Source organism: Rhagoletis zephyria, unplaced genomic scaffold, assembly GCF_001687245.7.
Source record: "Rhagoletis zephyria isolate East Lansing unplaced genomic scaffold, Rhagoletis_zephyria_1.1 Rzeph_scaffold_00227, whole genome shotgun sequence".
In the NCBI taxonomy this organism is placed as follows: Eukaryota; Metazoa; Arthropoda; class Insecta; order Diptera; family Tephritidae; genus Rhagoletis; species Rhagoletis zephyria.
The window spans coordinates 36479-62665 of record NW_016157311.1 but is presented as its reverse complement, the minus strand read 5'-3'; the positions used below and the strand labels follow the sequence as shown (position 1 = coordinate 62665).

At 35.8% G+C, this 26187-nt stretch overlaps 1 protein-coding gene across 1 annotated transcript in view; it reads left to right on the top strand.

Moving 5' to 3' along the window:
* The window catches only part of LOC108358255 (putative neural-cadherin 2), a 358474-nt gene that overhangs the window by 297080 nt on the left and 35207 nt on the right, over positions 1 to 26187 (top strand). Inside the window, exon 10 of the mRNA XM_017609477.1 lies at positions 4784 to 5025. Coding sequence (XP_017464966.1) covers positions 4784 to 5025 — 242 coding nt within the window. The remainder of the gene's footprint in view (positions 1 to 4783; positions 5026 to 26187) is intronic.

Below are 26187 nucleotides of genomic sequence, written 5' to 3'. Positions count from 1 at the left end.
AATTCTTTTGATTAAAATTTACCTGATTAGTGCCGCTGGAGTTAAGGTTGAAATTCATAACACGTATTCATTTTATGGTAAACAATGGTTTTGCAGAAAATGAACCCAATGGATGGCGCTGCAGATGAAATGTATAGAAACCCCGTGTGGTTGGTCTGCTTTGGCACTATGTTTAAGTTATACGAATTTAGTTTTCAGATGTCTAAATGAAGGATGGGGTTAAGTTTTTCTGACGCCCTCATGCACGATCATGCGGTCTTGCATCTATCCAGAAATCAGTTCATAAATTTTACCACGAATTGTAAAAGTGGTGAATTAACAAGGAAAGATCACCGTAGGTATATCAATTGCTTCATTTGAAAGATACTTAAGAGATCACACGACTCATTTAGCAATGTACCGGAAAACTTTTCATCCTGTGGGACAGCGAGGATTCTTGGCCCTCCTATAACAGAAAACGCACTTCTGTGCTCTTGAGTTTCCCTATAAGAACTTTTATTGGCATACGCATCGCACCAATGTTGTAGTTGCAAGATCTTACAAAAAGATTACGCATGCCAGAGATCTCACAGGTGGAAATAAGACCATCGGTAAAGCTCATGACACCGAAAGGGATTGGTATTCCATATGGTATCACAGCATGACTATTATTGGCCTATGTATGAGGAGGATACTGCGCCTTAGTGGTTTCAACTTAAATAAAAAATTTTGACTTTACAGACTAATTTTGTTTTTAAACGCTCTTTTGCATTGGCCAACGCAAAAGCTCTTATTAGGCGCCGCGAAGTAAGCGGGCATTGGCTAGTTTCATTTAAAATTACGTTTATGTGACTGATATTTCCACAGCTTGCACAGAGTTGGTTACCTTTAAAAAATTTAGTAAGGTGACCAAAGCGCAGGCATTTTTTGCATCTTAATGGCAAGGGGATGTAGGGTCCAACATTTGTTATTTCGTAACCGATAGAGATTTTATCCGGTAGGGTGAGAGAAGAAAATGTTAAAATGATGAGTCCAGTCTCGACTAGATTCTCATTTTGCTTTTTGAGTATTTTTTTTTTACTTCAGTGATGTTTTGTGTTTTGAGTTCGCTTAAGATTCTTCCGTTATTCCTCTTACGTCGCTGTTGTAAATGACAACTTTGCTATAGTTTAGTGTTAAGGGTGCTTAGTTTTAAGAGTTGGACGGCTTGTTTGGTGTTCGTTTCTTATTTTTTAGCACATACCAACTTCACCGCTAACACAGTCGATGATTTTTTTTAATTAGGAAGGGAGAGACCCAACTGAGAGTTTCTTGACTATTAACTCTTTGGACTAACAAGTACTTTGGGCCCGGCGATTTATTTTTAAGTTCTTTCGTATTATTGTTTGCAAAAACAGTGAACAAGAAGGTTTTTGTTTGGCAATATCAGGCGGTTCTTCTTCGATTTTTGTTGCTTGGATTACACTTCACTATTCCACTGTGCCCAAATAAGAGTTGTGTCTATTTTTTGCTTTTGTTTTGTGAGTTTGTGGTACGAGTATGTAAAGTTTTTGTTATGGAGGATGTTAATATGTATGTGATGTTATTCGTTGTTTTACTTTGTTTGTGTTGGGTATCTTTCACAAAAGCAAACGATTGAAAAAAGAGCTGGCTGTAACACATCCGAATTGGTCAGACGTCACGATTTAACTTTGTTTGAAGGTTTATTAAAACGGGTCACTTGTATTTCATATTTTATTTGTATCTGAAATTTTTGAAAATTTCTTTCTATAATTCTCTTCTCATGGAGAAAATTTAAAGTTTTTAATGCGAATCTTAACTAAAGATACTTAATAAGATATAAAATATTCATTCCAACATATCTGAAATAAAATCAATTATTTTTTACATACGTAAGTTCATTTTCAATGCCATATAAGTTTTATTCCGTCAAACTTAGTAAAATATTGATTGAGTTTTCTTGAGTGCTTTTACTCCTTTGCGGACCTTTGTACAATGCAAGGGTGCTTTATTCCCTTATAAAACGGGAGCGAAAATTAAGAGAAGGGAATTTTTAAACATTCAGCCTTATCGAGCCATTTTCAAAAGACCGTCAGCATTCTAAATCTCTTCGAAGGAGCCTTCGGATTCAAATACAACAAATATTATCAATCCAGGACATTCGAGCTTCACCTAACTCAAGGCTTCCAAAACCTGCTCGATGTGAGTTTTGCGACAGGAAAAAGGACCGAGAGACGTCCAAGGTCTGCGCAAGCTGCCACTTACCCTTGTGTGAGGAACATAGGGCTATGATTTCCTGGCAATGCGTGGAAGGAGATTAAATGAAATGAATAATTTTCTTACATTTTGAAGTTTTTAGCTAAGCTAAGTTCGCTCATTGTTTTTTATGAATTGATTATTTTTATGATCTCTTATTATATTGTTTTTAGTCTTAGGTCTTTTCAGAAATCTAACTTAGTTTTTCAACATATATATATTTTTTTTGGAGTGCAAAGCCTAGTTTTGATAAACATTTTCTTTATGTCAATAAAAGCTAACCATGCAATTATACTATCAGGTACCTTTAAAAAATTCAATAAGACATTTCATTTTAATTTTATTTTATCTAAACACTTCAAACAAAATATAAAAAAAGCTTTAGCTGTGTGTTTTAAAAGCAAGTTTTCATTTGGGGTGTGTCGCTCACGTCAAAAAAAGGTTAAGTTAAAGTAGTTTAACAAAAGTCTAATTTTTTTGTCATCACCCGTTAGATGCACCTTTTCGAAATTTTTTACTTTGCCTTCCATCTCCCTTTAAATAGCTAATAAGATTTGAATTTGGCACCTTTTTACAACTTCACTTTTTCACTTTCCGATCCGCCTACTTTTTCCAAAATTGCATTTTTTGATTTCTTGCAGGCGATGTTTCTAATAATTGGGTTTAAGACAGTTGATTTGTCGAGAAATAAGTTATCTACATATAGAATACGCGAAAGGATTTTTTGTCCAGGTCATCAGATCTGCACCGTTCGTACGATTTTCAAAAGTGAGATGTCAAATTAAAGAGCTTCGGATGTAGATGTGCAATAACTTTTTACTTTTTCTAAAAGAGTTACCACCTGTTAAATAATTACACACAAACTATTTAATAATCAATGTCCTTAGATCCGCACCATTCGTTCGATTTTCAAAAGTGGGGTGTTAAATGAAGGGACTGAGGCTGCTACTTTTCCGTAAAGAGTTGCCACCTGTTTAAAAAATATTCGATTTCAGTTTAAGGAATTAGGTAACCGAATAAGGTATCAGCATACGGGTGTCAGAAAAAAGAGTTTTGAGAAGGTAGTAGTTTGAAAGTATTTTAAAGAGGGTTGAGACTGAGGCTGCTACTTTTCCGTAAAGAGTTGCCACCTGTTAAGAAATTAAGCTCAAATTATTTAAAAAAATAAATTGATTTTTACAATAGATATTGCTTTAAAGGGCTTTATGTCTTAACTACGTGTAGGAGGGTTGCCACATGTTTAAAAAATATTCGATTTCAGTTTAAGGAATTAGGTAACCGAATAAGGTATCAGCATATGGGTGTCAGAAAAAAGAGTTTTGAGAAGGTAGTAGTTTGAAAGTATTTTAAAGAGGGTTGCCGCCTATTTGAGAAGTCGAATGAAATTATTTTATACCCAAATGGGTGTCATATGAAAGTTTTGAGAAATCTGCAGAATATTTTTGATGTGTTTGAGGGTTGTCACCAGTTTAAAAGGTTAAATTCAAATTATTTAATAAGTTAAATGAATTCTTAAAACATGGTTATTAATTGAAATAGGTTAAGAATCCTTTATTTTTTAAACTATATTTAGGAGGGTTGCCACAAAATTAAAAAATAGAATTCAACTTAATGCATCAGTTACTTGAAAAATGTATAACAATGTCAGACGAAAGATATTTAAGAAGATTTTAGTTTGAAAATAATTTTGAGGAGGGTTGCCGCCTGTTTTGAAAGTGGAGTTTAGCTAATTATACACAATTTATGTACATGCAATTTTAAAATATGGGTATCAAACGAACGAGCGTTAAAAAATATTTAGTTTGAACATTTAGAATTTTTTAGGGTGTCAGAAGAGGGTTGCCACCTGTTGAAAAAATGCAATTCAAATAATTTAGTAAGTCAAATGGATTAATTAATTTCTTAACTGTATTTAGAAGAGTTGCCATGTGTTGAAAAAATCAAATTCAACTTAAAAAGATTTTAGTTTCAAAATAATTTTAAAGGGGTTGCTACCTATTTTAAAGTCGAATTTGTTTTACTTATACACGAGCTAAATGAAATATTGAAATATTAATGTCAAGCGATAGAGTTTTTGGAAAACTTTAGGCTGATAATATTTTTAATTAGCCAAATTAAAGAACTGGGATTTTACATACATGCGCATAAATTTTATTTTTTGAAGTGAGAACCTTTTTAGCGGTACAGAGTGATTTGAAATTTGATGCATTGAAAACCGACACCTTGCGAGACCTCTCATCACTCAGAAATGGTTTAGATGAATCATTAGGAATATTTTTTGAAGTTTTTAGATAGGGCTTCACCTTTGTAAAAAGGTTAGTTAAATTTTGGCGTTTTAACGCCATGGGGGGTCACTAATATTTCTTATCTTCTGACCGAATAAATTTTGTGTACTATTTTTTTCGTTACTTGTTACTATGTTCTAATTGAAAAACGTGAAAGAAACCTCATCCAAATATATTGAACTAAATTCGTTAGCTTTTTATCTGCAAATGTTGTGCCAAAGAATTTAAAAAACTTACCGTTTTCTTCTCCTTTATATATGTAGGTGCAGCGAGGGCCGCATCATGTCCGCCGATACAAAAGGATGTGTGGATCGCAACGAATGTCTCGATCTACCTTGCTTAAATGGAGCTACGTGTATTAATCTCGAGCCTCGCCTGCGTTATCGCTGCATCTGTCCGGAAGGCTATTGGGGTGAAAACTGCGAGTTGGTGCAAGAAAGTCAACGGCTCAAGCTTAGTATGGGCGCGCTAGGTGCTATCTTCGTATGTTTGGCCATCATATTGGGTAAGTAAAGTTTTGCAGTGTAAGAACACACTACCATGGCTAGGATTTTGGCGATCTAAATCCTAGCATGAAAATGAGAAAGTGACTCAAAAGTACAAAGAGTACAACTCCACAAAAAGCTTTTCAAGCGATTGGCGCTTTTCAGGCTTTCAGCTACACAATTCAGCTATTGCTGAAAGCCTGAAAAGTGCTCAACGCCTGAAAATCTTGTTGTGGAGTTGTACTCTGAGTGTCCTGAAATGGCTGAGATGTTTAAATTTTATGAGTATATTTTTCAACACTTTTTTGACACCAAAGTTTTTACCATTTATAATATTAAATACATACCTAACTTTAAATATCAGAATTTACCCCATATTCTAGATCTCGAATTTTCGTACTTCATAATTCGTAGCTCCGCTACGAAAAATAAAAAATCGGCATGCTGCAACCCTTGCAGAAAAATGTGCACCATTTTCAGCTATCAATTGTTTTTCGAAGTCAGCTGTATGAAGGAAAACAAAGTGGAAAGGAATCAAAACAGCACTCATCAAGTGCTTATTTATAGTAAAATTGTTTATTTTTAAATTTTTTTGCAGAAAACAATGGATTCTACTGCATTTGTAACTATAGCAGCGTAGTAAGATCGCGATATGGAAATTAATTCACAAAGCTATGCGGAGCTGTCGGGCATAGTTGCCATGGACGCATCTATGTATGTCAGCTTCTGGTTGAATTGCTGAACCACAAGCCGTAACTCCTCTTATACCTGAAGAACTGATTCTCAACCCAGTTAATTCAAAAACAGCATCTTCCAAGCTATTTTGTTAGGTTCACCACCAGTTGCGCTTGCTTCCGCCTTCGGCCACGCTTAGGGATTATAATCCTTAATAAGTAGAATTCACCGCTCTATGTTGCCGGAGAAGAGGGGCGGAAGGTATACAACGTTTCTTGTGCACATGGGCGTAGCCAGAACGAAATTTAAGGGGGGGCATACAAAAGCAAAATCGAAACCAATAACTTACTTACTAAAAAATTGTTTATTATAGCTTAAAATTATTGTAACCGATAGAGGTAAATATGTTGTTCAAAAAATAAATAAACAGATGTTCACAAAAGTTGATATAAAACTATTCGTCGATTTAAATTGTTAGCTTTTTACTGAGCATGTTTATTTTACGAGGAGGAAGCATCGAAAGGCTAAACCCATCAGTGTGAGTCTTTAACCCAAACTAAACTTCCTACCGTCATGTACCGTTCCCCTCCCGGTACCACCGTCAAGGATTTCGTTGGGGTTATAACTCTGTGTGACTGATAAGGTTATAGATATATTCTCTTCTTCTTCTTCTTATTTGGCGCTGTAACCGCCAATGTGATTTTGGCCAACTGACGCCAGTTGGAAATGCCAAGTGAAGCCAGAATACTTTCAGAGGTGGGGCGTTGGTGTCCATTCGAACGACATGGTCAAGCCAGTTGAGCCGCTGTATTTTAATTCGCCACATACCAGCACGGGCATGATGAGTGACTTATAGTGTTGTTTTCGTACGTCGAGNAGCCCAGAGCCTTGGATGCCTCGTTCCTCCCTTCCATCGGGGCATTGGCACATATGAATGAGAAGTTGAAGAATCTCGCTTTGATGCGGATTGTGGCTAGACTTTCGTCCGCTANGAGAGAGGACTTTACTTCTGAATGTCCTACTCAGTCCAAAGCAGTACTTGTTGGCAGAGCGATTTTGCGTTGGATTTCCATGCTGACATTATTATCGGTGTTAATGCTGGTTCCCAAGTAAACGAAATTCTCTACTTTCTCGAAATTGTAACTGTCAACAGTGACGTCGGTGCCAAGGCGCGAATGTGCTGACTGTTTGTTTGNTGTAGTAGACGTCTCAAGGCTCCACGCTTACCTTCCTCGCCCCGTCCATCGCATTTCGTGGATGGCGGGGTTGTCAGCCTTTATTTTGCCTAGGACATCAACCAGCCGGGCAGAGGCACCATCCTGATTAAGGGTCCGGATATTCCAAGTGCATACCCTAAAATCAGAGTCCTTCCTTTGTTTGCCGTGATCGTCATCAAAAGAAAGGGGTNATAGCCCTGTCTGAAACCCCGTCTGGGGACGAACGGCAACAGAGCAAAGCTGGTAGTATTGCTCAACGAAACTCCTTTTAGTGCTGTCGAAAGCGGCTTTAAAGTCGACAAATAGGTGGTGAGTNTCATCAAAAGAAAGGGGTATCATCCGAGGCATGTGTTGTTTTTCATTGGGCAGGGGTTTAACGTGGCGGGACCCAAACACAGCCCATGCGGGTCACTCCCAGTTGAATGGCAGTCAAAAGCTTTGCAGTACTGGGAAATGTCCAAAACATAGTGGTCAAAAGCGAATATCTCAACTAAACCCTGATGTATTTTTTAAATTCATAGCTCTACATACCTGTATAGNATCAGCTGACAGGCATTCAGCTCAAGCAGCCTTGGCACTTTTCGTCATAGTCAGGCGCTGGGATATCGACTCCATCGTCATCGACTGGGACCTCGGGTTGTCTTCTCCACTTCTTTCAGTGCATCTGCCATTAAAAAGGGTCGAAGAGTGNCTGATTTTGTTTTGTCACACTTAACAAGTAAACGTCTTGGCTGTTCACCCAACCGGTCTATAGTTTTATCAATAATCTCANCTACATACCTGTATAGTAAACCAAATAGCAATGTGGGGACGTATTGAATATTTTGAGTATGCAGATTTTTTATGCTGGTATATTCATTTATGCTAAATATATGTATTACCTGATTTTGTTTTGTCACACTTAACAAGTAAACGTCTTGGCTGTTCACCCAACCGGTCTATAGTTTTATCAATAATCTCAGATTGGTTCGGTGATACAAAACTTTCGGTGTACGCCTAGAAAAGACACAAACCTAAAGAAAAAGTAAAAAACAATTGAACTATTTTTCCTCATTGTCGACTGCAGCCAGGTTTTTACCATTTTTAAATGGAAGTGCTTTGAAGTTAGAGAGAATAACTTGATACAGAACCGGATGATCCACATATCCACTTTTTAAATCAATTTACTAATTATTTTGTTAGCGTTGGGAGTATAATTTGTTATACAGTATATATTTAGGAAAAACCTTGAAAGTTAGGGGGCCGAAATTATCAAGCAAGCATTTAGTGGTACTATTTTTGAATATCTAGGCAAAAATTTGGGGGTTAGGGGGCCCGGGCCCCCCTGCCCCTACCTGGCTACGCCCATGCTTGTGCATATACATAACTCCAGCTACGCCTTCCAAAGTATTTTTGCGCAGAATCACATTGAAATTTACAAAAAAGTGCACAGCTCAAACCAAATTTAATAATTACGAAGTGCTCGGAAGTTTGAAACCCTTACTTTAATTTAAAGTTTAATCCTTTGACTACATGTGTATCTATGTTAAAGCTTTTAGATTCGGGTCATGCGTTTGGACACAGTCACCCAAAATCATTGGACAAATAACTAAACCATACCCAAGTTTCTCGATAAGGGGCAACAAACATTCTTTTTGTTCGTTCATATGTATAAAGCAGTGCATAAAAATATGCGAACATAAATGCGAAAGGCAAATTTATCTGTTTTAAAGAGCACCACTAATATTTCCTCCAAACACACAGCGACTTACATATTTTTGCTTAATTTTTATCTCGCTTCCGACACAGAAATGTTTTCGTACAAAATTACGCAAAAAAGCTGTAAATTTCTTACTCGCTTGTTTTTAGGCATGCCATTCTTTCGAATTTCGTAAGTTCGAAAATACGATTCGGATTGCAGCATACCATTTCGATTCGTAGCAAAATCCGAATACGAAAGAGTTGCAGAATAGGGGTGTTAATGTTAATAAATATTTAAGCTGTAATGAACCCGCTTTATCCGGTCTATAGCTAGGCCGTGGAATAACACAAACGATTATAATGACAAAGATACTACATACTTCTTTTTAACTATATTCTAGTAAAGGGAATTTCACATCACCAGGGTTGCCATTTATTTGTTTGCCCTCCCGCCAGATTTATAAACAAAAATCGCTGGAATCCCGCTGAATCATTTCAATTCTCTAAACTCTTACGAAAAAATAGTAACAGTTCAATGTTATTTGATAAAATGAGAGATGAAATGTTTATCAAAAAAAAAAACAATAAATTGTTCATCAAAAACAAGATAAACAAATTCATTCTTTAACAAAAACAAACGGAACAGCGCTATATGCTTGTATAACCAGCATTGGGATTTTATAGCACTAAATATACCCTTATTAGTAGCTTTGATTTCGATAAATCCAAAGGATTAAAAATTGGCCATAAGAATGTCGGCTTCGTTTTCGTGATTGTTGAGCTTGTTGGAGCTTGTAAAATGTAGTCAATGTAAAACTTTTCAATGTAAAGCGTTTCAGTCTCATCGATTTACAGTGCAAAATGTAAATGTAAAGAGTTGCGATCATTATGAATAAAATCGCCAAAAACTAGCTAAGAGCTCCTAAATAAACATTAAAAATCCCGCTTGTCACCGAATTCTAAATTTTACCGCTAAGTATAAAATAAAGTCGCTAGGTCTAGGGGGAATATCACTAAAATGGCAGCACTGCATATCACGTGTACTGCTCAACTGTACGCTTTTCACACCTATATACTCACACATTATTGCAAACTCTTTTTTTTTTAGTGTGGTAGAATCGGCAAAAAAATTAGGTAGATTTAAACAAGATGTGGTAGATTCTCCAATTCATATTTTTATTGGGCATACATATGTATGTATATCGTATTCACATACATAGTGCGTAATTAAGAATTAAGTTTTTGTGTGTGTTTTTTCCAGACTTAAAATTTCTGCCAGTCAGAACGGCAACTCATTTTATTAAGTTGATAAAATATACGATCCTTTAACAAACTTATATTTTTGAGTATGTATAATTAAACCATAAGAACTCCTTTCCATTGCATAATACTTTAGCAAATACATATATCTAAATATTCTAAAATATTAAAATGTTAAAGCACAGATACATTTAAAGCCAAATTCATAATATGTGTACCTTTTTAGAAATTGATTGATTACACAGGTTTAAGAAAAGAAAAAAGTTTCTGCATATTGAACCAAACCTCTATATCCCTATGTTCACGTCAGATTCGAGGTTATTTGAAGGTCAAGTAGGGAAAAATTCATTGAATATACCTGAACATTCAATACAGTTCTTCTGAATTTGACCTTGGCATGACCTCTAGATGACCTTGAAGAATCCAAGGACCCCCATTCAGCGACAACAAAAACCTATATATATGAATTTTTATTTTTATTAAATAAATTATATTTCCTATTTGACCCTCAAATGACCTCGAACCTGACATTATGGAGGTTAACAGATCTCAGATTCGGATTCAGCGAGTCGAAATTACCATATACAGTGAACCATCTCCCTTGGGCGGACATTTTTTTCTATACCAAGTTTTAAGTATAAATTTCAGAACAAATTACTCTCTCTTAAGCGGACACTCTCTTGGTCGGACGCGGACAGTTATTTTGCATCAAATTGACACAAAAACCTCTATTGAGCGGACGTGAACCTCTTATCAACGGACATTAAGATTTCTTTTCATAACAAATCAAATAAAAACCTCCGTTGAGCGGACGCGAGCTCCTCGTAGGCGGACTACTAAATGGAAAAGGGGGAATTCCCGCATAAAATGTAATTTTTATGCACACATTTAGTTTGGTTTGCGCGTGGTTTAGGTTCGTTATTTGAAGTACCAGAAACCCTTGGAGAATCCAATTCCAATTCTGATGAATTTATAACAATAGATAATAATAAATACATGGACCGAAAATTTAGATTCCTGGTTGGATTTTGTTACTGATAAAAACATGAAAACTATTTATGAAAAAGGTACTGACACTGAAAAAAAAAAATAAAATAAATAAAACTTACGTAAATCGAAGATTTCCCAGTATGTAATGAATCTATGATTTTATGTAGTTTATGGACTGAAATGTAATATTTACACATGTATTTCATGTGTGATGATGAGAAGTTGATAAAATTTGAACTTTATGATTTATTTTATACTACCGGGCCTCGTATGCGCGAGGCTTCGCCACGCCCTGAATGTGTAGATATTAAATAAGATGCGATTAACAACTAAACAGGTTGCAACCCTACTAAAACATAATATATAATTGCGCAACTGGAGGCCAAGCTCTTTCATTTGATAGCTTTGCGACGTTAAGCTTTCCTTGCATATTTGAGCGAACATTTTTTGCTGCACAGAGGCGGGTGCTTATCTTGGCTGCAACAAGATAGTGGTCCGAGGCGATGTTTGGACCTCGGAGTGTACTTACGTCCATAACAATGGAAGCATGCCTTCCGTATATCACAACATGATCGATTTAGTTTCCATTTTTCGATCCGGAGACAGCTGCGTATCTTGGTGAATCTTTCTATGCTTGAACCTAGTACTGCATACTACCATGTTTCGGCCCCGGCGAAGGCCGTTGTCGGACGTTTTGTCGTGGAGGCTGAATTTTCCGATGGTGGTTCCAAAGATCCTTTCCTTGCCCACGCTGGCATTGAAGTCGCCAAGCACGATTCTGATATCGTGGCGGGCGCAGTGCTCGTACGTGCGCTCTAAGCGCTTACAGAAGAGATCCTTGGATACCTCACCTGGCGTGGCGCAGACGAGCGAGATGTTGAAGGATGTCGCTTTGATGCGGATTATGGCTAGACGCTCGTCCACGGGAGTGAACGACAGTACTCAGCGACGGAGTCCTTCTCCCATCACAAATCCAAAACCGAATTTGTGCTCCTTTACATGGCAGCTGTAGTAGACGTCGCAAGGCCCCAGGTATTGTGTGCCTTGCCCCGTCCAACGCATTTCTTGGATGGCGGTGATGTCAGCTTTTGTCCTTACGAGGACATCAACCAGGCGGGCAGAGGCACCTTCCCCATTAAGGGTCCGGATATTCCTGGTGCAAGCCCTCAAATCGTAGTCCTTTAAACATTTGCCGTGGTCGCCATCATAAGTATGTTTTTTTTTCACTTTATCTCAACAGCTTCTGTCAGTTGAAACTGTAATTAGCAAATAGTTTTTGTCCTTTTATCAATACGGCTTTACTCTGATTCTAAAGAGTTTTATTGTGGCGAAAATAACTATGCGTGGAATAAGACCACTGGACCACATAAAAATAAAACGCGCCAATAACTTTACCTCTGAGGTGGTGTGGAAAAAAGTTTTGAGTAGCTTCTCCCTTTCCGCTGCATTGAGCGCGTTGTTGGTCGAGATCTACACGTCGTACGTAAACATATAAATAATGCGTTTATTGGAAATTTTGTCCTCTACAACTTGCCACTTATTTCAAATAGAAATTGCTCAAAATTCGAAAAAACCGCGCCACTTGCCTAATTTTGGGCATTTTTTGCATATTATTAGCAATAAATAATTGTATAAAAAAACTGATAGGCACATGAAATTTGTAGGGAATCGGATTTTCAACAAATTTGCTTCCCTTTTTTCGCGAGAAATGCAAAATTCGCTCGCAAATCGTAAAAAACATAAAATCCAAGATGGCGGACACTTCCCATATCGCCATTGGGGGAAAAATTTTAATTTTGTGTTCACCGTAACAGGAGACACCTAACTGCGTCAAAAAATTTCTTCCCGGAAAGTTTTTTATTCTTACGTTGATTTTGGTCTATAGTGATCGGGCTATTTCCCACTGGGTACAAACATACATATACATTAGACTGCATCACTCCCCATACAAAAAAAAAAAAAATCGGTACTATTTTTCCATTGGAATTATAAAATCTAATATATTTTAAGACGTCCACCAAAATATTTCGGAAAAATATTAAGATTTACGTGAGCTGGACCGATTTGAAAATACCTCTAAAAATGGAGTTTTTTATGAATAAAAATAGTTTCTTAAAGTTTTTTTTTGAAAAAATCCCCTCAAATAACAAAACGGTTTAAGCTTACAAAATTCGCATAAAAACATTTAAAAAAAATAAAAAAAATTTAACGGAATCGTAATGATGAGATTTTTGATGCTGTTTTTTAACTTTTTTCTAAGATTGGTATAAGAAAAACTTTAATAACTGAACCTAAACTCTTCCGATTTAGAATTGTGAGGTATCATTGGAAAGGTATTTTTTCACCCTTTTTATTTCTTTGCTAACAAACTCATTCAAAGGATGAAAGAGAAAGGTAGGATGACCGAACGTCATTCAAAGTTGAATTAAGATGTGTTGGTATTTGAAAAAAGTAAAAAATTGGGACACGAATTACATTTTTTAACAGAAATAAAAACAGTGTGAAAATAACTTTCTACTGAGATCCCATAAGTCTAAATCAGAATAGTTTTGGCCCAGTTATTCAAGTTTTTCGTAAATCAATCTTTGAAATAAGTAAAAAAAAACAGCATCAAAAATCTCATTCTTACGATTCCGTTGAGAAGATTTTTAAATATTTTTATGCAGATTTTTTAAGCTTAATCTGATTTGTCATCTAAGGGGACTGCTTTCAAAAAGTTCTTTAAGAAACTATATTTATTCATAAAAAACTCCATTTTGGGAGGTATTTTCAAATCAGTCCAGCTCTTTTAAATCTTAATATTTTTCCGAAATATTTTGGTGGACGTTTTAAGATATAATAAATTTTGCAATCCCGGTGGAAAAACCGCGACTTTTTTTGTGATGCAGTCGAATTCGTATAAGATGAAAGCAAGAGTATAAAAACAAGAAATTAAACAAAGTAATACTAACTAATTATACGCACAATGACTGTATGAATAACAACAAACACATCATTTTGACATAAAGTATCACGTATGCGAAAATCTCAGCTGCTCCGGTAACACCACCTCAAAGCAAATTCATGCAAGGTGATGTTGTCAGAAATGCTGTAATGTATAAGCCTAAAACCATGCAACATACAGCCAATTGCAAGTAATCAGTAAAGTAAAAAAGTCTACCGCTCCATGGTAAGCAGGGGTGGTTTAATCCCTATTTCAATTACCTTCGATAAACTTATATAGGTATCACGTCCAATTTCGAAAATTCCTTAATAATGTTACTTCTTTTCAAGGGATTGTTGCTAATATCAATTTTGTGTAAATTAGCGTCCTTAAATTTCGAAATATCGAAGTTTCAAGCATTTCTGAAATTTACCGTTGTGGGCGTAATTTTAGTCCGATTTCAATAATTTTCAGCGTTTTGCTTTTATGTGGCAAGCACAATAATTGTGCCGAACGGTTTCCGAGATACACATATCGTCGCCTGGGTAAAAGATTGTCGTAAGCGCATTTCGACGAATTTTAGTTATAGATGCAGTTATATATTTTGAAATAAGGTCTTTCGATTGGTGCTATCAGTTTTTAAATATCTCCTTTAGTTTCCCAGATAGTAACTACAATTTTTTCGATCATTTAGTAAAAATTTAGTTAGTGATGCAGTCATATTAAACAATATCTTAAAAATGGCGTTCTCAATTTTTGGATATCTCCTTTAGTTTCCGAGTTATTGAGTAAAAAGTGTCGTTAATTTAGTAGAAATTTTGATCACATTTTGTCGTATTTCACACAAAGTGGCTGCCAAATTGTGGACAATTGACGCTTACGACAAAATTTTACTAAACTTCATAAACTCAAAACTAATTAACAATAAATATTACAAATGGAATAATTTAAGACTTTTGTGAACTAGTAACATTTTCAGAGGCTTTGGAGAAAATCTATCTTCGCGTTTTTGAGAATTTGCATTCCTACCTTCAATCGCTATTTCCCACAACCTGCCGAAATTAACATACGACAATCTTTTACCCAGGCGACGATATGTGGCCATTTTCCAAAATTTTAGCATAAACATATTTTGTGCTAAAGAATTACTGCAAACATCAATTTTTAATAAATTAGCTTCGGTATTTACTGGTTTACTATTTCGTATTTCTCTAAATTGCCGTTATATGGGATGTGGGCATGGTTATTGTCCGATTTATAAAAGTTTTAGTCATTTGGTATGTTGTACCAAGGCCAATAACCTTGCCCAGTTTGAGGGAAATTGGTGGAGCGGTTACCGAGATATACACGTAAGTGGGCGTGGCTACGCCCATTTTCCAAAAATTTATAATATCCTTATTTTCCGTCTAAATATCATCGTAAATATCAATTTTGAGTGAATAAGTTTAAGTAGTTACTAAAATATAGCAGTTTTCGTATTTCTGAACCCTCCGTTATGGGAGGTAGGCGTGGTTATTGTCCGATTTTGCCCATTTTCAATACCGTCCGTCCTACGCCCGAAAGAAGTGCACGTACCAAGTTTCGTTAAGATATCTCAATTTTTACTCAAGTTATCGTGTGCACAGACGGACAAGACAGTCACCACTTATTCATTTCTTTTTTCATTCTGATTATTTATGCATACATTTTTCTATATCCATCTCGATTCGTTTTGCCTGTTACAACCGTTACCATGAATCCCATGGCAGTAATGCTACTGATTATAATTATTTAGAAGATGTGCCGGAAAACGGGTCTCTTGTAATAGATTCTGAAGTCGAAATCAGATTATTTTAAATCAAGATAAAGGACCCAATATGGCTGATACACAATAACATAATACAGCGTATTGGGTGGACTATATTGGATTGTGAAAATCTGACTTCAGATTCGCAATTGACGACCCCAAAATTCCCGAATAACCAATTTGGTACAAATCGGTTGATTTTCGGAAATTCCTTCCGCCATCTTGGATCCTCCATTTTGATTTTTTCAAATATGACTTCAGATTCGTGATCAGCGATACCAAAAATCCTGTAGATCAAATTTTGATTTTCAAAAATTCGGCTACCATATTAAATTTTTCACCGCCATATGGAATCGGCCATGTGGGATTATGTCAACCTATAATTCCAGCTTTTTGAGGGCGCCCATCAGCTAAAATTTACGCCGAAAACTGACCCGATTTGTTGTAATTTTTTTTTACAAGCTTTTATTGCTATTCATTCGATTTGCCTCCGGCTTCCGGCCACCGTATTGAAGCCGCCATATTGGATTTTTCAAAGGCGCACTCGAAATAAGAAAGTAGATGCTCTAAGCCTTAAAATCAGTCCTTGGTTGATTTTTTTGGTTGCTTCTAATTTCGGACGTAGCTCTTATCCGGTTAACGCGGATTGTCCCATATATATGTATGTATATATGAATGAATTTAGTTCGCTAAGGGCCGAATTCACAGTTCATAGTTAAACCATTGCACAGTGGTCGCCTTTGTAGGGAGAGCTGGACAAAATTAAATTTCTCAGAAAGGGATGAACCTATCGAAACCAAATTTTGAACATTAGTGTATCACTATAAGGCTTTCTGCACATTGGTCGTCCAATCATGGTTGCTTGATCGTCACAAACACGATGCAACGATTACATGACGACTACACTTTCGCACACTCGTGATATTTCAATTTATTTGGCGTCTAAAAATTCACTTAGAACAGGCATTTTCTGTTTTTCTGGTTGATATTTTCGCGAAATATTTACAGAAAGCTGCAATTTTAAAAATATGGACTGTGCTGCAACAATTTTAGACCAAATTTTTCATTAATCTCTCTTCTTTTCTTTTCCTGATATGTGTTTTGTGCACTCAGTCACTGTTTTACAACCACTTTTTACTCACTTAAATAAAGAACTTATTGAAACTGAAAATAATGTAAATGAGAATTAAATTAAATTTAAATTTAAGTTAATTTCCACTTAAATGAGTTTGGAGATACGCAGCCTAACAGCCATTTTCACCAAACTCATTTTAGTGGAAATTAATTTTAATTTAATTTTTTATTTAATTCTCATTTAAATTATTTTCAGTTTCAATAAGATTTTTATTTAAGTGAGCAAAAAGTGGTTGTAAAACAGACTAGGCCACCGAAAGCTTTTATTTGTACTGAGAGCTTTTGAAAACTTTGGCACGCTGTATTGTAAAAGCAGGGCTGGTATACAAGTAAGCAGCAGATACACAATGATCAGGTGATTAAACGTGTAACACCTCTGAGTGTGGTTATTCTTTAATTTAATTTAATTTTTATTTGAGTGAAGAGCATAGGTCAATTAAATCAAAATTAAAAACAAATTAAAATGGATTGGTGAAACCAAAAATTCGAAAATCAAAGTAATTTTCCCTTAAATGAATCTGGTGAAACTGGCTGTAAAACTCAGCTTTCAGGTAAATTAGAAGCTAATATATTGTAACCACGCCCGCCGCCCACGCAACGATTTTTCTTAAATTTGTTTAATTGATATATGTATGTGGATCAAATGCGAGTCTGATAAATGGCCTCGGGGAAAAGCATTCAAAAACGCGTACTTTGAGCTCGTACTTGTAAGCGTAAGGCAGATTTTAAGAGTTAAAGATCAAAGCTATATATTTTTATGGAGTCTATAGCTCCGCAATATACAGGGTGTCCCAGAACTCAACGTCAAGCCGAAACGGGGTGACAGGATTGATTGTAACCATCATGAGAAAACTCAGAAAAAAAATCTATCCCATGCAGTTTGAAAATTATGGGCATTTAAGAAAAACCTATAAATTTGGTCAAACTGTAACCATTTTTCGGTTATTGTGGTTAATTTTTATTATTTTTGTTCATTTAAACTTTGGAACCTTAACCCTAAATAACATTTCTAGAACCTAAGTCAAAAATAATTACACAATTGCCCCAAGTTTTCTAGAATTAAGACTATTTGTTAAACTATGAATTTACAATTTTTATAATTTGTCGACTTTGAAAGGCCCTCCTTTAAAAAAAAATGTACTTAAGTGCCTTGGCAAGTGCCATTAAAAGTTCGCGCATTTAATCAGGATTGTAAAATGGTACAATACTTGTTAGTTTCATACTAAAAAAAAACGAGTAAAAAAATAAAAACCTCAAGTAGCCCGATTTTTGCTAACCCACTTTACTCAGCTCTTGGTAGGTTCTTAATTTTACGGCAAAATGATGAGAGAGATGGATAGTGGACATGTTTGCCATGAGCGAGCGAGACAGATAGTGACGCGACTTTTACCAAATCTTGACCTAGTTTAGTTTAGGTTTATTGGAATAAAAGTCAGATAGGGAAATAACATTTTTTATTACAATAAATGTTCAAATTGTTTACCATCAGCCTCAATACACGCCCAACATCTTCTTAAAAAAGATCTACTTATTAGCCGGGCATATCCTCGAGAGTGGATGTCCTCAGCAGCTTGAGAAATTCGTTCACGTAGCTCGGCTATGCTCTCAATAGGCTTTGAATAAACTTTTTCTTTGAGAACGCCCCAATAAAAAAAAATCCAGGGGATTTAAATATCGGGAACGGGCTGGCCACGAGATAGTGCCTGAACGTCCAATCCACCTTCCCGGATATTCCTGGGCAAGGAAATCTCTTGCACTGCGTAATGCGCTGGGCAGCCATCTTGATGATACCACATGTGGCGACGATCTGTTAGTGATATGTCCTCTAACAAAGTTGGTAAATTTTCTCATAAAAAATATAGGTAATTCGTCCCATTCAAGTTCTCAGGCAGGACCAAAGGCCCAATAATTTTGCCGTTAAAATTCCGGTCCACAGGTTTACTTTAAAGCGATACTGGGATCTGTCTTCTCGCATTAAATGTGGATTCGCCACATGCCACTCGTGAAAATTGTGCAAGTTTATGTAACCATCTTTTTTAAATGTAGATTCATCTGACCAGAGAATTTTTTGGATGAATTGGGGATTATCATTATGCCTCTGTAGAATTGTTCTACAAAATGAAATTCTTTCAGGATAATCTCGAGGAAGAAGACTTTGAACTCGCTGTACGTGAAACGGATGCATTTCGGCTCTTTGTAAAATACGATGTGCTGTGCTTTTGTGTATTCCCGTTCTTTCTTCAATTCCACGAACGGAAATACTAGGGTCATCTGCGACCTCGTAAGGAAAGCGAGCTCTAACTCCAGCCCGTATTTGATTCGGGAAATGGCCGCCCTCTGTGAGTGAAAGGTGCACATTAACAAACACGCGGTGATCCGGATAGCGCTCTAAATTTGGATATCTTTCCCGATAAAGTCTAGCGGCGGCACTTGCGTTGCATCTGCATTCTCCATAAATGAGGTGCATGTTCGCATATTCTTGTGAAGTGTAGCGCGTAGGTATGGTAGATAACAAGGATGCCAACACAAAAGTCCAATTCCAAAAGAGAGAAGCCAAAGTTGCCGGTATGTAATCAACAAGCAGTGGTCGGACTTCTACCACATTGTGGTAGATCTACCATTTTTTTGAGCATCTACCACATCTACCACACAAGGTCTGAAATCTACCACATATTCGCGTTTTTGAGACGTTTTATTTTTGCTCGACATAATTTTCTTAATTTTAAGAGCAAAAATTGTCCAACACTAAATACTATATAGTGACAAGAATGATATAATACAAGATTCCACATTCCCAGCGGCGATGAAATTTCTCAAGTAAAAGTAAACAAAGCCGAATGGGAGGATAAAATAAACTGTAAAATAGTAAATTTTCTCAGTAATAAATTTTTCGACAGGAAACGTGGTTTCATTACGTTAAATTTTAAAATACATGATTCATAAAAAAATTAACAGCGAAGATTATAAAAACGGCGATTTTTGTGACAGTTTTAGCAAATTTCAGTGCATCTCAGGTTTCTGAGGCGTTGTTTACTTTTACTTGAGAATTGTCAAAATCGGCAAATCACAAGTAGCGGTTTCCGTAACGTGCTACATTTGTTCGCTACATCGTGATGTGATAGAATGAAATGCTGACAGCACTCCGCAAGGCTGTAAAAAAATTTATGTTCGAAAAATACTTTGATATGGAAGGAACCGCTTTACACTGTCAAGGAAAAAATTGCCAAAACTCAGTGCAATTTTTAGCAACTTCAATCTAGAACTTTGTTATACTAAAATTAATTTTTTTTGGAGTTTTTAAAAAGTTTGCAATTTAGGTGAAACCTTACAGAATTTCTTTAATTTTTGTGCATGGTTTGATCCAAAACCTGAGATCTACCACATTTTTTTGAAATCTACCACACTTTTTTCCAGATTCTACCACACAGAATTTTTTTAAGTCCGATCACTGTCAACAAATCCAAGTCCAAAAAGCCACAGTTCTCAGTACTAAATCAATACAAGTGAATACGGAAAGGTGCGCTGTAGACGAATGAGCGAAACTTACTAACTGCAGTGTTGCCGTTACAGCGTCAGACTGGTGTCAGACTGGTAGCGTAACCATTTGCTTGGTATGGCGACTGTATCTGTTTCATTCGCACGCGTTTAAACGACGCATCTCCGTCTCACTGCGTGGCGTCACTATCTGTCTCGCTCGCTCATGGCAAACATGTCCACTATCCATATCTCTCATCATTTTGCCGTAAAATTAAGAACCTCAAGTAAAAAACATTTGAACTGAGTAAAATGAGTTAGCAAAAATCGGGTTACTTGAGGTTTTTATTTTTTTACTCGTTTTTTTTAGTATGAAACTAACAAGTATTGTACCATTTTACAATCCTGATTAAATGCGCGAACTTTTAGTGGCCCTTGCCAAGGCACTATAGTAAATTTTTTTAAAGGAGGGCCTTTCAAAGTCGACAAATTATAAAAATTTTAAATTCATAGTTTAACAAATAGTCTTAATTCTAGAAAACTTGGGGCAATTGTGTCATTATTATTGACTTAGGTTCTAGAAATGTTATTTAGGGTTAAGGTTCCAAAATTTTAAATGAACAAAAAGGATAAAAATCAACCACAATAAACGAAAATTGGTTACAGTTTGACCAAATTTCTAGGTTTTTCTTAAATGCCCATAATTTTCAAACTGCATGGGATAGATTTTTTTTTGATTTTTCTCATGATGGTTACAATCAATCCTGTCACCCCGTTTTGGCTTGACGTTGAGTTCTGGGACACCCTCTATACTCTAAATCACGTCTGATCAAAACAAAATCAATTTTTTAAGTGTTTTGTTAAAGTAAGTTTATTTAAAAAAAGAATGCAAATACAAAGTGTCCTGCAGTGGGATTCTAGACATCGCTACGCTAAATATCTGTAGCTAAAAAAAACTAAATGGAGTGATTCAATATCAAATCGTAAGCACCATGGATATGTTCCCTGCAAAAAATTCGACTTATCCGGGATGACTCCGGGAGCAATCGCAAAGGAACATGCGACTGATACAACTTTTGATCTCTTTATATAAAATGAACTGTTCGCTTTTATTCGAGCATGTCGTATGGAGAGACTAATTGTTCCCATTTAAACCCGAACGCCGAACGGGTATAAAAAGCGACTAGTTACTTTTAAAAAATAAAAATAAAAATTTGCTCCAGCTGCGATTCGAACTAGGGTTCTCAGGGTTGTTAAGCGAAAACTCTCTCTATGTGCCAACGCTGCACATGAGATTTCATTGACTAAGTGCGTACATATCATTAAATCGTTAATTGTACCCGTTAGAGATGAGTCGGGGACTAGTTGATCTCTAATTATATCCATAAAAGATGACCCGAGACTAATTGATCTCCAATAATACCCGTATGAGACTAGTTGCGACTAATTAATGCCCAATTGTACCCGATTGAGACTTATCCCGGAATAATCTCTTAGAGAACAGTCGCACAATTTTTTGCAGGGTTATATTTCCCTGGAGGTGTTGTATCTGTTTAGGCACAAGTCTCATTCATTTAGTGGTTTTTAGCGATAGAAATTTTGCGTAGCGATTTCTAGAATCCCACGACTGGTTTCTATTAGAGCAGTAATAAATCAGTAATTTCTTAGGTTAACACCGAAGTTTTAGTCTTTGGTAACTGCCAAATATTCAATATATTTATATGGTTTCGATTAAAGAGGAAGTATGTTCATTAAAACTTAGTTTGTAATTTTTCTCGTACTTTTTCTTGCATGGCATCGCCGGAAGGTTTTAAAATACTTATTATTCCCTCCGGCTGCCTCTTCAGATTTTGCCCTATCCCAAGAAGTGAATTTTTGATCACATTTGTTCCGCGAATCAATATTTAATGCATCGTTACAGGAAGCTTATACCACTGATAGGTCCTGAGCAATTGGCGCGCCGCTTCAATGGAAAACTTTTCAAACTGATTCGTATTTATTGCATAACCAGCTGAAAGATATTTCAGTATGACACAGCAGCGACGCAAAACGCCTTTCTCAGCTTTGAGACTTGTAACGGGTGATTTTTTTGAGGTTAGGATTTTCATGCATTAGTANTTGTTCAATAGAGTAATACATATGGGCAAATCTATAAGGGACATTTTCTAATGTAAGCAGTAAAGTTGCCTTTAGTAACAGGGCAGATAAATTGTTCCTCACTTTAAAGTGTTTTGGTTTTTTTATCTTACCGGTAAAAAAAAAAATGTTATTCCGTAGAGNCTTAGATTTATTTTAAATTAAAGTATTAAGATACACTTAAAAACATGTATTCAAAAGATTTATAAAAGCATACTTCGAAATTGAGAAGTCAATTGCAACAATATGAGAGATATTATTGAATTCGCGCAAGGACCTTACTAAAGGAGCATTAGTAGNATATACAGTAATAAACCTCTTTGAGTACTCCTCGGGGGTAAAATCTGATCAGGGTTGATAATGAGAAGGATCATGAATTTTGTTGATTCAGAGTTATATACAAAATTATTCTGGTATGAAAGGGAGCAAAAACCGTACTATGGCAGAGTGGCACATGTCATGACTGTGTAATAGTGCCCGAAACTATTGCAAAAGTGTAAAAACATTGCAAATTTGTATCTATTATTATAGATACTAGTATAGATTATCATAGTTCAGTGTATAATTTGTTATATTACACCGCACATGATAATGAACTGTTAAATGTTGAAAACACCTGTAACTTGTAGATCACTCAAACTTGGGTGTGCTAATTTACTGTCTGGGCGGATGTGCTGGCAGTCATTGGGATCTGTATAGCTATACAAACCTTGTTTTTTTTTTTAAATAAAGACTTAAATATATTCGGAAATTTAGAATTTGGCTTCATAAATTCACAAAATTTGCGGTTTTCATAAATAATTTAATCTTACAATGGACTTTTTTTTTAACTTACATTTAAGAAAACTCCATTCAATGCTATAATTACGATTTGAGTTTTCCAGTTTATAAAACACAAGCGTTATTTATGTACTTAACTATTGGTATTATTCTTCATTACGCATGAATATCAGCATACATTAAAGATGAATATTATACTTAACATACATTTTGTTCATAAATAACACATAATTGTGTATATTTTATCCTCGAAATGTACTTTTTCTAACCGTGAGGCGAAATTCCCCACAGTAAGTGTTGCCGTGCGCGCAAAACGAACACGCTGCACACAACCCAAAAGTACTCCTCGGGGACCAAATGGTGAAAAACTGCGAAAAGGTTTATTACTGTATATACTGTTATATAATTTCAAAGGTTGACAATGCAACATAAGCAAATATAGAGCAAGAGCAACTGTTAGCAAAAACCAAAACCTTGGTGGAAATATTTATTTATTTATTTATTTCATTTTAGTCTTTGAAACAGAATTTCTTACAGACTAGTTAAACTTAACTTAGATTTATTTTAAATTAAAGTATTAAGATACACTTAAAAACATGTATTCAAAAGATTTATAAAAGCATACTTCGAAATTGAGAAGTCAATTGCAACAATATGAGAGATATTATTGAATTCGCGCAAGGACCTTACTAAAGGAGCATTAGTAGCAAATCTTGTTTTGAGACTCTCCAAATAAAATGGATAGGAGTTTCGAAGACAACGCTTAGGAACATTAAATCTTATCCGCTCAAGAAGATATGGGCAAAGAATGTAGCCTTTTATAACATTAAGAGTAAAAGTTAGCGACAGCAAGGATCTACGGTTTTCCAAGGATTTGAGATCAATCAGCATGAGACGGGATGTATATGATGGAATAGGATTTTCAAACTTTAGGCTTCGAAGTGCAAATTTAAGAAATATTTTCTGCACACGCTCAATTCTATTGGCTGCAAGTTGATTATAAAGCCTCCAGACAAAGACTGCGTATTCAAAATGTGAGCGGACAAAGCTTGTGAATAACAGTTTTANAAGACAAAGACTGCGTATTCAAGATGTGGGCGGGCAAAGCTTGTGAATAACAGTTTTAAAGTATATGGATCAGTGAATTTAGTACTATTACGTCCCACGAATGCTAATACAGAGTACGGTTTTGAAATTACAAAATTAATGTGACTACTAAAAGAAAGCTTGGAATCAAATATGACTCCCAGATCTTTAATTTCGTTAACATTCTGCAAAGCGATATTCGATATATTATAAGACGTATTGACAAGATTAAAAGTTCTCCCAAACGTAACCTTAAAGCATTTTTGAGTGTTTAGTGAGAGACGTGATTTCGAGCACCATGAATAAAGGGTATCGAGGTCATGTTGGAGTCTTGTTACATCTACCGAGTTTCTTATTACAGAGAATAGTTTCAGGTCGTCTGCATAAAGCAAAAAGTTTGCAAAAGAAAAACAGTTGCATACGTCATTAATAAATAACACAAACAGTAATGGGCCTAAGACACTACCTTGTGGGACTCCTGACAAGGCCACAAAGGGTTCGGAAGAAGAACCATCTACTGATACTACGCAACTTCTGTTGGACAAGTATGATTCCATCCACTTCAGGAATGATGAGTGAAAACCAAGACATGAAAGTTTGTTGATCAAGAGTTTATGGGAAACTTTGTCAAAAGCCNATCAAAAGCCTTTGAGAAATCTGTATAGATACAGTCAACTTGTTGGCCATCAGAGAAAAATGAAATGCAATATTCAGTAAAGACTGCCAAGTTAGAAACCGTGGACCGGCCGGAGACGAATCCATGCTGATTAAGAGTAATTAGCTCTTTAACAGCAAAATACATTTTGTCTTTTACAATGCTCTCAAACAATTTAGATATGATTGAAAGCTTTGAAATGGGCCTGTAGTTCCGAGCATCATTTTTGTTACCATTTTTAAATGTTGGAGTTATGTATGTTATTTTCCAGTCATCGATAAAAGTGCCCGTTGATAAGGAGTTATTAAAAAGAAATTTTAAAGGTTGCACCAGCGCAGAACAATTTTTTAAGAACATGGTTGAGAGACCATCACTATCAGTTTGTGATGAGGGCTTAAGTGCTGCTATTCCTGAAGAGATATCATCCGTTGACAAAGATAAGGAACCAAAGCTAAGAGAGGACTTTATATCTGGTCCAAAGTCTGGGAACGAGTCCGTTACCTCAGGAACAAAATTAGACTTAAAAAATTCGGCAAATAGATTAGCTACATCACTTGGATTGTCAGCATATTTTTCACCCAAAAAGATTGTCGTAGGAATATTTGAACAAGACCTTTTAGATTTAATGAAGTGCCAGAAAGATTTCGGATTTGATTTTATGTTCAATTCAGCAGTGCGAATATATTCCTTGTATAGTACATTATCTAGACGATTAAATTCCTTTAAAAAGTGTTAATATTTAACAAAAAAAAAAAAAAACTCTAATGTAAATATGTAATATATCTGACTCATGAACCAAACCCGAACCAAAATTTAAAGTTGGGTACACATTTTTAGAGGTTGCATCGGGTGAGTAACAATTTATCGATTCGCGAAATTAATGCCCTGATGAGAAAACGAAAACTCGAATATCGAGACGATAAAGTGGACGGTAATCTAAAGGTTAGATGAGGAAACGGCCCTAAAGCAGGTAACCTTTGTGTTATTTAGCTTCAAGTTCATTGTTGTAAACTATATCAAGCTGGTTGCTTTTGGATATAATTCATAGACGTATAGGCTGACTTTCAAAAAGTCATTTGCAATGTATACGTTGTAAGCATCATGTTCCGTATTGTAAGAGTATTTTTTTTAACTAAGCATAATGCTCCGAAATGTTCTAAGACGGTAGTAACAGCGCATCGCAAGGTATTCACGGCATCTCTAACGGAGTTGATGCTTGTCATGTGAGAGAGAAACACAAAGGGAACGCTCGACAACCAACAACAAAATATTTTGCGCGGGAGAGAGATTAGATTGCGAAAATGTGCGTGCATAAGAAGTGTTTCATAATAGGGCTATTCGCGATTCGGTGCATAAGAGCTGACAAATTTATGCAATTGCAGAAAT